Genomic DNA, 12,439 nt, shown 5'->3' with positions numbered 1-12,439 from the left:
GTAAGCATCCACGATGGATGCCCACAATGCATTTTAAGGAAAGGCATTTAGGGCATACCTTATCAGATCTCAGTTCTCCATCTTATGGTCAATTGTGTGGAGCCCATTGAGGATATTTTTTATCCTTGCGTGCAGTTGACTGGCAGATTCTCATTCTTGTATTTTTATGTTAAATAACTTATTTAAAAACAAATCCCTTTTAGTTACCTTTGCGTCGTTGGTTCCCGCTTATAGTTCTATGAGCTTGCCTCATAGCTCCTTTGCATTTTCGTGTGGGCCGACGCGGTTTAGCTCCTCCTTTGTTAACCCGCACTGGATTGTGTTGAGGGCCTTGAAGTCGATCTGGGTCTTCTTCTTTATTTCTGGATTTCAATTTTTTGGGTCCATTGGAATTTCGACGTTATCAATTGGCGCCTTGTACCCTTTGGTGACGCTGAACCATTGGTCGAAGTCCGCGTTCAGGTACACTTCTATCCGCTTCTAGCATGGGAAATCGTTCCTGTTGAAGAGTGGTGGACAAACGATGTTGTGCCCTTCGTTTTGGGTCATTTAGAGCTGAAATAGAAAACTAGAAGAAGGTACCAAGACTTGGTCTTGGATTAACAGAGTTTAAGAAAGAAATATCGAGAAGCTCGATTGGTGTTGCACCAACTTCGAGTAAAAAACGAACGAGAAAGAATTATTTGAAGAGGTAAACTTTTACTAATTCAAATAAAAAAATGAAATCCAAAAACAAAATGATTTTCCCTTAGTTTGATTGGTGGTTGCACCAATTTAGAGCAGAATCTGCACTGATACCACTTGTTGGATCGAGTCGCAAGTGTGAAAGGGTGAATCATGTGTTTTTAAGAAACTTGTTTTCTTTACGATTTTAAAAACAAAGTATGAATGCAGCGGAAAAGAAAACAGAAATCAAAAAGACAAGTAAGAAAACAAAAACCGACACGGTCGATTTACTTGGTTTCGAGCCTTCGATGACTATTACTCCAAGATCCAGGACCCGTTGACCTATCGATGAGTAATCCACTAAAATACCTCTTCCTGTACCTCCGGAAGAGGGAATCAAGTACAAGGAAAGTTGGAACAAGGGCAACACATTGCACTTGTCCTTTTGTAGTAATAAAGTACAAAGAAACAACTTCATTACCAACACATAAGGATCAAAGTGAGAGCGCTCGTGTGTCGGTGTCAGTCTCTCGGCTGCGATCGAAAGTCCTCGGAGCAGTAGTCAGGCACAGCAGCTTTGCAGCAGAGCCACAGTAGGAAGTCGGAGTAGTCGAAACCTTAAATGAATGCCTAGAAGCTTGTATTGAAGTTATGTCTTGAAGCTTAGTCAAGATTACCTTATAAAGGACATAGAAGGCGTCTTTCAAAAGCTTTGAAGGCGCATTCAATGCAAGAAATCTGATCCCGACTTCGTTGTGCTTTATCTGCGATAAGGTCCAAAATTTATCTTTTGGAAGGCGTCTTCCATGCCATTGAAGGCGTCTTCCATGAACAGTGCAAATGCATCTTCGGGTACTATTCATCCGAAGGCTTTTTACTCCTTTTGCCCTGCAAGTTGTGTTAGTCCAATAAATCAAATAATAACCTACAAGACACGTATTAGTACAATAATACTGAGTAATAGTTAGTTCCTATCCTCCCAGGACCAGAAACTAATCAAGGTCTCATATTAGGGATCCAAAATGGACCTAACCTAGACCGATGTCTACCGTCCGTCAACTAAGACACATACTCACTTAGTCACTCTTCTCCAATGAATTACCTCCACTTACCAACTTGCAGTCGGTTGACTAGTGTCGACTCATCAAGTCTTCAAACCAGTTGTCTGGTCCACAGACTCAATGGACTTCTGCCAATTGTCTGGTCCCGCAGACTCAACCGGACTTCTTGTCAGATTTTCGATCGGCCCATTGACCTATCTAAAATTCGTACCAATTATTTGGTCTCACGAACTTAATTGAATTTCAACCTGATATCCGGTCTTTCGGACTCATCAATTCCTGCACACTCGGTAAAACAATTAGATCACAAAATACCTAACTTAATTTACTTATCATGAATTAGATCATTAATATAAACTACACTAACACTTACCACTTAGACTTTCCCATTTTATCTCTCTTTCAATAGCAATGAGCGGGGGCTATGGGCGGCCAGGGCTGCTAATACGACAGTTCCACATTTTTAGGAGTTTAATTGCGATTCAAGAATTTGAGTAGGTATTATGTTCAAAAATTTTAAAGAAATTTTTTAAGAAAAAATCAATTCAAATCCGTCAATTACTATTCCAAACAAAACAATCAGGGGTTAGGTTAACCAATTTAATTTAAACGATTTAACCAAAAATTGAATTTTAAAATTCTAAATTAATCGATTGCTTCAATTTAATAGAAATGTTACTACTTCTAGTCATTATCCTTTATGAAAAAAGACGACAAAACATAATATATATAGCAATACTAAGACGATATTATACCTCTTCTTTACTCATTAAAAAAAGCATTCTTTATTATTATTATTATTATTATTATTATTATTATTATTATTATTATTATTTTCTAAATATAGCAATACTAAGACGATATTATACCTCTTCTTTACTCATTAAAAAAAGCATTCTTTTTTATTATTATTATTTTCTAAAGAAAAGATATGAAATTTAATATTTGATAATAGTTGGGAAGAAATCTCAAACTTCACTTCTAATACGTCTTCTTTGTTAATTGCATCCTCCATACGAAATTGTTAATTCCAAATACTGAGACTTCTCCCACCATTAAGGGAGCAATCATTAAGTAATAACTTGGTAATCAAAAGGAGGTACTTAGACAAGGCAGTCATTCAGTAAGAACTTAGTAATCACAAATTCATGATGTAAAAATACATGTAAGATCCTAGGGTCTCAATATTTTCCTTTCCACTTTAATAAGAAAATTTATGTTAAGAACATCAAGAAGTTAAAAAGTAATAGCTAACAATCTAAAATATATTAAACCAAAAGATGAGAAATGCTATATGTTGAGTATATGTCATAAGTCATATAGTCCCACAACTCATTGATAAGTGATAATCAAAAGTAGAATTCTTGATAACTTAACAGTGAGTGAAATCTAAAAACATAATCATGCTGCACATACTATAAACTGACTGCTTTCCCATCATTTCAAAAGAAGAGTTGACTTCTGAAAAGCAATTTAGAATGATAAACAAGATAAAGATAATATCAATTCCTTAATACCTGATTTCACCTTAAACAGTCAAGACAAAAGGTGGGGCATCAGATCTGGGGCCAGCAATAGTACTGTAAATGTAGAGTTTTTGGACAGGGAAATGATCGGGCATCAGATCCAACGACCGTCCTCCATTCTCATCAATAACCTCCACGTTAAGCCGTGGCATCTTCTTAGCTAATAATCTGCATGCCCCCAGTGTCACGGAGCATGATGACATCCAAAGGCATCGCATTGTCTCCAGCTTATCTGCATTGTCCAATAATGCCTTGATCCCAAACGGGCATTTCCTAATTTCCAGAATGCGTAATTTCCTACAACCAGATAGAATGTAATGAAGACCTGCATCACAATCACCAGCAAAACCAACTGAGAGCCTCTCAAGACGATTTGCTGAGGCCCCAATAGTTTTGAACACAAGATCAGTAAGACGACCAGATAAGGAGAGACGTCGGAGGTCCTTGCAGGATTCAACAATAGCGCCAAAGCCAACATCCAGAGGCTCTTGAGTAATATAATCAGGGGTGTAAGGCCTGATGATGCAGAGCCGGAAGCATGTGAGATTGGGGCGATTATTAGCAATAGTAAGGAGGGCAGAATTAGTCATCTTCCGGCAAAAATAGAGAATAGACTCGAGCATTACACAACCAGAAGAGACAGCAATAAGGCCAATTTCTGTGAGAGGACAGTAAGGTGGATCAGAAGGAAATATTCGCAATTTTCGGAGGAGTTTGCAAGATGATGCCACAGCAATAAGCCCATTGTCCTCGATTAAGTCCATAACCTGACAAAGCATAACCCTTTTTAATATGCACACACAAACAGAAGCACGACATAATATCAGGAAGATAAAACAATCATATAGACTTTGTGAGTAATGACAATTCTACTAATAAAATTCATTTCTGCAGCAAAAAATAAAGCCAACAATAAAAATTTAAGACTATGCCAATAGTGAATTTTAAGAAAAGACAAACTCTCAATAAGGAATAATCCATGCATATGTAAAAGTGAGACCCTATCACTGGAATAGCTGGAAAGCATATCAAAAGATGCAATTGCTCCAAATGAAGAAAATGATATTAATTAGACAAGGCCATGAAGATATACCCATAGTTGTTGAAGATTTTTACACTGGCTAACTACTTTTGAGAGCTCTGGAGCTAGTATGCTAGAGTCAAAGAGCTGCAGTGTTGTAAGACCTTCACAAATTGAATATATTGCTGGTAAGTATAATGGTCCAGCTTTCCAAGATAGGTTCTTCAGATGTTTTAAGTGTGCAAAAGCAGACTCAAGCTTGGAGAAAAGTCCAGGATGACCTCCTATAAGAATGCTAATTCCAAGGTCTACCATCTGTGGAGCCCTGTGTAGAAGGCCAACAAGTTTTTCTAGAGAAGTGACATGATTGAGTCTGAGGGTCTTGAGATTGGGACATCTGCTAATGAGGCGCTCAAGAATAGATGCATTCATCTCACCATCCAGACATGCAATGTTGAGAGTAACAAGGGAAGTAAAGGATTCTGGAAAATGAGATATCCAGTTTATACAATTCTCCTTCACTTTATATTGATGCAGATCAAGTGCCTTCAAATTCCTGTTGTGGATAAAAAAAAATCACCATAATAGATCCAAGCAACAAAAGGATACTAATTAGTAAAAGGAGTAAATCCTATCGAGTTTTCATTTGCTGAACAATGTTAAGAGAATTGACAATCAATATGTTCAAGATAATGGTTGCATGTGGACATAATCTTTTAGCATAAAGTCAAATATCTAATTAAACTTAAGAAAATTCTTCTCACTTGCCAATTGTTAAATCAGCTAAGCTGGAATACTTTGGCAAACACTTTGACATTGAGAAGACAGCTAAATGGTCACTGGTTGGGAATCATGTTCACTTTCAGTAAACTTGCCCACAATACTAAAGATGGAGTGTCTCTGCCAACATCTGGAGCAAACTCAATGGACAGTTTACAGTTTAGGCAAATAATGAAGATGCTGGGGAAGAATCCATTATATGCAACCTTACCTGCTTTTTCTTTTTTGCAAATGAATCAATATTCTGATACATAGTAAAATTTGAGTGCCTCTAATTTTTGTCTCATATATTACTATTCTTAAGATCAATGGGCTTCAAATCATGGTGCACTTCAGCGACACCTAGTCAAGAAAGTAACCTGATAGCAGTCTTCCCAGCAATTGGTTTGGAGAATCTTTTATTTCATTGAAAGCTTTCATAGTTTTCATAAATCATCTCCACAAACATGCACTTTCTTCCTAAGAGAGCTCTTCAAAGCAATCAAATCATTGGCAATCGTATTGTCCAGACTGGATGTAGCAAGAAGGTAGGGATCCAGTATTCTAACAAATGCTGGTTTAACACCCTGTTCATGGCATCTCTATAATTATCATCATTATATGAATCATTACAATTGAAACATTGACAGAAAGCATAATTATCTTTTATACAACAACAACAACAAAGTCTTATTCCACTAGGTGGGATCGGCTAAGCATATTTATCTTTTATAATACTGACAATTTTTCTTAAAGTGCAAGGTTAACACGAATTCCCTTGCTATTTCATTCAATTTAACTACATAGTACACATTAACTACAACACAACTGTCAGTATACAAGTTACATAGGATTAAGCTGAGATTATAAGAGACTTCTATTGTTGATTGAATAATAATAATAATAATAATAATATGTTTTTCATGAAAGAAAATCCATAAAACATCAAAACCTCTAATCTCTTCATTAAGCACAAATGAGGATATGTAAACAATAAATATTAGGTCATTATTACAGCACAAAATAAGCACTTAAAGCTTTGCTTTGGTGGATAAAATACACAAATTACCACACAAATGAGGTAACCTATCCATCTGAGTTAAAAATACAAACCAATAAAAAGATACTGAAATTTAAAAACTATAAAAGATGTCTAGAATGAACAAATTAAACAGAAATCTGAAAGGGGAGAAAGGATGGTTTCCCCTCAAATCCATTGGAAAATATCCCCGTACAAAGCAACTCATAGTATCAATGTGGAGTTGACTCGTTTTAGGTAATCAAGGTAATGGATCTGAATAGCCAGCAAAACGTCAGTTAATGGTCAGTTAAAAAGTAGATCAAACTAAAAATAAGAGGGGTCAAATTTGGTGTGACATCAACTGATCTTTCTAGAATTAGAATAGCAAATTATAACTCTAAGACCAGAACTGAAAGTAAAAGTGAAAATAAAGAGAAGTAGGCAGGCAATAGGAAAAGAAAATAGAGACTCTGACCTGCAATTGGCTGCAATGGCGGCCAGCCCGGCAGTGCTGAACCCTTCGCAGAATGCTAGAGACAGAACCCTAAAGTTCTTAAAGGACCGGGCGATAAGCTTGAGACAATCATCAGAGACCACCATTCGCTTGAGGCAAAGTTCCTCGAGAAGCGGCCACCCCAAGGCCATCGACTGGATCCACATCCCCGCTGCACCGCCCCAGTCGTTGGGCACTAGGTTGAAATCAGCAAAATGCGGCTTCCCCTTGATGGTCGCCACCCTGACCTCTGGGAATCGCCGCACTGCCTCGGCCGGCGCGACCGCATAGCAATTCCCCACGAAGATCTTCCGCCTCGACACCCGTTCAATCCGATACCAAGAGCGGCAGACTAGGGCAACGGCATGGCGATCAACGTTGTTCGGGAGGAAAGAGAAAGTGTGCTCCCACACCTCGTCGGGCAAGGTGGCCACCCAAGCGAAGGCCCTGTCCTACAATTATAAAGGTTGAATGTTTGTTGATCAATATATAAAAGGGTTATATAAATTGACAGCTATTTTGATTTGATGTAGCAACACTAGTATTATCAAATGCCATCAATTACTGGTTTATGATTATGTTTATGAGTATGTAATTCATCTATTAAAGTGCAACCAAAAATGCACAAGGGTTCATCAAAGAAGCAGCTTTTTTTTTTTGCTAAAAATCAAATATCTTCAACAAGAAACAACTTTTGTATAATATGAACAATTAAGAGAGATTTGTCATGCTCACATCTTCATCTGCAATTGCTTCACCTGGAACTGTTTTTGGTACAGCTTGAGGACCCAATTCTTTTCTGTAAATTTTCTGCATCTCACTGACAACAGCTAGAGAAAATGAATCCTATATAAACAGTAGGACAGAACACAAAAGTGAGATTCTAATAGGGAGAATTGGAATAACACCAAACCAATAGTGCATAACGATTTGAATATTTACTTGATGAGCCTCAAATGAAGGATTAAATGAACAACCAAGTGGTTCCACTTCGACAGCTTGAATGATAGATGACTTCTGTTTCTGCAAGAACAAATATGGGAAGAAATTAAAAAAAAAAAAATTAAAATCAAGTGGTTGAGAAATGAGAAACATCTATTCTTATTCAGGAAGGAACAAACAATTAAAAGGAAAATCCCTAGTCTGATGTTAAGAAAAAATGGCATAATATGATCCAACAACATCATAAATAAATAATCCATATTGTCAATGAAAGCAGAAAAATGTTAATCATATGTTTATGCCTATATGGTACATTATGAAAATTGATTAGCTCAAACAATTTTGTGGATTTTTTCTCACACTCAAGATATTTTAATTCAATTCACATAACAGTTTGAAATAATCAAAAAGATTAATTTGGCTCTCTATACATTATCTTAAATGGGCTTTCTATCTTAGCCAGTAAATGCTATAGCAGCTATTAAGCATTTTGGATAGGCCCATATTATGCAAAAAAAAAAAAAAAATGATCATATAAAATTTAGTGGCATTAATATTTGTCCTACTAAATGATATCAACAACACAATACTACTTTCCATCACAATTTACATTCACAATGGGGAAGCAAATGCTCATTTCAAATATTAATGGTTCAACTAATGGAATGATCAAGATAGCAGTCATGATACATTATCATGTCTTGTGCTGGACCAGAGATAAAATCAAATAGACAAATAGAAAATTCAAGTCCCTTAAATTTACCAAACTTTTCCTGGGATCCATTACAAGACTACGAATTTCAGAAACAAATAACTATCAGAGACACTTTCACATGAGTATCAATGGCTTGTTACCAAACATTGATTGTCAAATAAACAAAAACTCACCTTTTTAGGCATGTCAGTTGCTTGACCTGAAAGATTTAGAGAGAATTTATGATGTTGAATTCAACTTTTAGAACTTAGTGATACAATAGACCAAATGAGAAGTAGAGAAGTCGGAGAACCTTCATTATTCCATATGTCAGTTAGAGTGGAAGTTATATCATCTACCTGAGGACATAAACAGTATAGGAGATGCATATCATAAACTTTTATATATAAAAAAGGAACACTTAAGAGAGATTGTACACCTGTGAAGATTTGTCAGTCTCTATTATTTGTGTGTTCACTTGTTTCTTTTTCCGCTTTGATTTTTTTGAAGAAGACGATGGAACAGCAAAAGGATTTTTCTGAAGCAAGCTATCATAATGGAGAACTTTTTTCTTGTGTTTCTCAATTTTTCTTTTCACAGGAATTTCTGCATCAGTCAATAACAATCAATAGACCACGATAACATGGTATTCTACCTACTTAAGTTACTAAAAGAACTACCCAAACAAATGCAGCTACTGATTGCAGGGAACCAATTGAATTCACTAAATAGCATGGTCATGTACCATATGTGGCCAAGCTACCACTAAATTGGAATGAGAATTTCACATGGAACATAGAGAGAGAGAGAGAGAGAGAGAGAGAGAGCAACATTCAAGGGTTGCTTTCCAAGTTGTTTCATACCTCGACTAACAAGCTACTCAAATTAATTACTAGGAAGGCAGAATGATACACAATGCAAAATATATGTGAAGGTTCAACCAGCATTTTTGTGTTTTAGATTGACAGTAACAAAACAGAAACTACAAATGTTCTTTGCTGTAACATATTGGCTTTTAAATAATCCACAATTTTCTTTTGTTTATCCATCATACACTTGGGAGGAGCACAACTTACACACTTGAGATGAAACTTGAAAACTTTGTATGTTGTATTCTAAAAAGAACAAAAGTATATTTTCTTCTCCATCTCTAATAGCATACAACTATTAGTTTTAGTTCTTAATTTTAAAAAAAAAATAACTAAATTCATTTACAGGAATACAGTAGCAATGTATGCCACATTCTACTCAGAGGTTAGAGAACTTTTGACATATCACAACAAAACATCTTGAGAAGGAGAAAGTATTTTGTGGACAGTGTCAACGACTTGGGACACTTGCAATCACTTTAAAAAACATATGATACTGTGTTAAAGAATGAAAAAAAAAAAAACTATGTTAATTTAGTATGTCCAACATATGGCCTAACCGTTCACCATTCTTGTTATTTCCAGTAGGACACCAATGATATTAGTTTAGTTAGATACAGTAAAACCTAATCATCATCTGATATACGTGATTGGATCTTCACAATAAAAAGGATGCTAAGTAATGTGTAAACCCTGTTTGGTACCGTAGGTGAAAACAACCATGACCAGTAAAATGTCAAATACTTGAGTTTGGCAGGTGAAAAACAGGTCATGGGTTTTTATTTCTCCGTGTAGTTACAACACTGGGGATCAATCACTCGGTTTAGGTAGAATTGGACAATTTCTCATTATCCAAAAAAACGAACAAGCTATCCTATGGTGTCCACCTATTTAAATCAAAAGTAAGACCATTCAGATCCACAAATAGCCCAATTCTAAAAGCGATCCGCATGACAGAACCACGTTCTTTTTCTAAATGATTATCATGTCCTACAGCTCCATTACAGCCCACATTCTTAAGTTCCTCTTCATAGAAAAATTGATTATTGATCGATCAAGGAATCGTCAATTCCATGACCAGCGCCGTCACAGCGTAAAAAGGGAGAAACAAAAGCATGAGTACTGAGCAGGATTTAGCCTAACAAAAAAAAAGGAAGAAGTAGAGGACACTTACTGTCAGTGGATTTCGTCTCGGAAGCCTTGCCGGTGAAGGCGTCCCTGATGGACTCGTCGAAGTAATCGTCGATGTGGTTGGTGGTGATATCGGGCCTCCATGCCTTCTTCCCCTTCCGCGATCCCTTCGCCGTCTTCCCCATTCCCTTCTTCGGCAACCTCTGCTAGTCTGCTACCAAATCAGAGGAAATAAGAGGGAGGGAAACGAACGAAGATGGGAGAATGCATCTGCGAGTAACCACAGCTGCGGCGTGACCTAGTGTTTGGATTTATAAGAGATTTTTATATTTGTTCAATGTATAAAAGGTTAATTAAATAAAGATATTTAAATGACTCATTAAATTTACTAAACACTTATTATTATTAAAAATCATTAATTATTTATTAATAAATTTTTTTATCATATATATATATATATATATATATATATATATATATATATATATATATATATTAGCTAATATTAAATTTATTAATCAACTCATAGAAATTAAAAATATAAAAATTTTAAATAATCAAATATATTTAAATTGAGAGTTCAATAATATTTAACTGACTAAATTCGAGTTATATTTTTTTAAAAAAAAATCAATCATTTTATTAAACAATTGTTACTAACATGGTCAAATTGATCATGTCCGAGCGTCGAGACGATGGATGCTGGGGGCATGATGCTCTTGTTGACTGCGTAGACCTTGAACGAGATGGACTTGCAACTACCACAACATCAGTGCTGAGCCAAGGAAGGGTTCCCTCGCGTTAGCCCTCCGACGCTCAAGTCAGTCACCAGCGATGGGAAAGCAGCGAAGCAAAGAGACGGAAAGTAGAGGAACAGTGTAGTAACAGTAATTTCGCGTACCTACGATGAAGCTTGGGCTTCTTTATATAGGGCTTCGGGAGCACGCGTGCACGCTCCTCGAGGCGTGCATGCTTCTCAAAATTTTCTCTGAAAAGACATGTCACGATAGTGTCTCTGACACCATACCTAAACGACCCAAGCATATATCTGATGTGATAGTAGAAGCTTCCGTCGTACGATCTTCTGCCTGACCATGCCACCAACCATGCCGCCTGTCGGTGGTGTAGGGAGATCGTGCGGCCGGCTAGAAGGGGGGTTGAATAGACGTGCCCCCCCCCAAATCGTTCGCTTCCTAGGTATTTGTTAGTGCGCAAATGGAAATACAATAACAAATACGAATAAAAATATAAACAAGAAAGAAATGTAAACCGCTAATACATTTGTTTACGTGGTTCGGAGATAACTTGCTCCTACTCCACGGTTGTCCGTAAGGTGGATAATCCCTCAATCCATCGGTGGATTAGTCCCCGGAAACTCCGACTAGCTCAGACCTCCTTGTCGGTGGAGAAACCTCACCACAACGCTCACCAAAAACACTTCGACACAAGGGAACCCTTGAGCACTTAGTGACTACTAATTAGGCTTTAACCAAGTCTAATTTCGTCACCTTAACCGACCATCCCAAGCTCTTTCTTATAGAGCTTTGAAACAAAACAACCCTGTTATTTTACCGTTACCAGTCGACTAGTGTTAGCCCAACTGCTCTCTACCAGTCGACTGCTACAGGGCACCAGTCGACTGCTACAATGTCCGTTGACTGTTACAATACCCCCCCCCCCCGGATTTTTTCCCGAGTACAATCTCTCATGCACTCGTACTCTCACGACTCACTTGACTCTTCTTTGCAGCCTTGACCTCTTGCCTTCAAGCCTACTTCTTTTGGCTCTCGTCCCTCGGATGCATCCAAGTCCGTGACTCGTCCCCAATGTCATCCTTTACGTATGCTTCAAAGTCACTTCCCTCGGCCCTTGTCCTTGCTGCCTTGTCCACGGTACCTCGGATGCTCCATCCTTCACCGGCTCCAAAGCCATCAAGCTGAGTCATGTGTGTATCCTGCAAACCTACACACTCACATACACATATCAAATAACGAGGGTAATCCTAACTTAAACCCTTTGCCCAAACACCAAAACACATGGCCGCACGGACCATTGGGATTGCTTCAACAATCTCCCTCTTTTTGATATTTGGCAATACGTTTATGTTAAGGAAAACAAATAGCAAATAAACATGCTAATAACAAATGGACTTACGTTGTCAAGGCTACACACTTGGACGTACACCGCCGAATGGACTTACGTTGCCAAGGCTACACACTTGGACTTACACCACCGAAACAAAATGTAAACATGCTT

General features: G+C 37.3%; 1 protein-coding gene across 1 annotated transcript; it reads right to left on the bottom strand.

Annotated features, from left to right (window-relative positions):
- Positions 1-2,995: 2,995 nt before the first annotated feature.
- On the bottom strand, positions 2,996-10,496 carry LOC122047625 (transport inhibitor response 1-like protein Os05g0150500). Its single transcript, XM_042609017.1, has 9 exons — positions 10,227-10,496; positions 8,623-8,789; positions 8,497-8,542; positions 8,378-8,403; positions 7,490-7,570; positions 7,283-7,393; positions 6,530-6,999; positions 4,347-4,830; positions 2,996-4,020 (listed from the first exon to the last, which is right to left on the bottom strand). The coding sequence occupies exons 1-9, from the start codon at positions 10,366-10,368 to the stop codon at positions 3,256-3,258; spliced, it is 2,292 nt and encodes a 763-aa protein (XP_042464951.1). The 5' UTR covers positions 10,369-10,496; the 3' UTR covers positions 2,996-3,255.
- Between the last annotated feature and the right edge of the window lie 1,943 nt (positions 10,497-12,439).

The sequence above is a fragment of the Zingiber officinale genome, chromosome 2B (assembly GCF_018446385.1).
Source record: "Zingiber officinale cultivar Zhangliang chromosome 2B, Zo_v1.1, whole genome shotgun sequence".
NCBI classification, from domain to species: domain Eukaryota; kingdom Viridiplantae; phylum Streptophyta; class Magnoliopsida; order Zingiberales; family Zingiberaceae; genus Zingiber; species Zingiber officinale.
This window is presented reverse-complemented; position numbering and strand designations above follow the sequence as displayed.

Bases quoted from the DNA above. Each gene is read 5' to 3' on its own strand.
- LOC122047625 (XM_042609017.1), bottom strand. From the start codon at position 10,368: ATGGGGAAGACGGCGAAGGGATCGCGGAAGGGGAAGAAGGCATGGAGG. The intron at 8,790-10,226 runs GTAAGTGTCCTC...TGACTGATGCAG, and splicing joins CGAGACGAAATCCACTGACA to AAATTCCTGTGAAAAGAAAA. The intron at 4,831-6,529 runs GTCAGAGTCTCT...TATCCACAACAG, and splicing joins GCCATTGCAGCCAATTGCAG to GAATTTGAAGGCACTTGATC.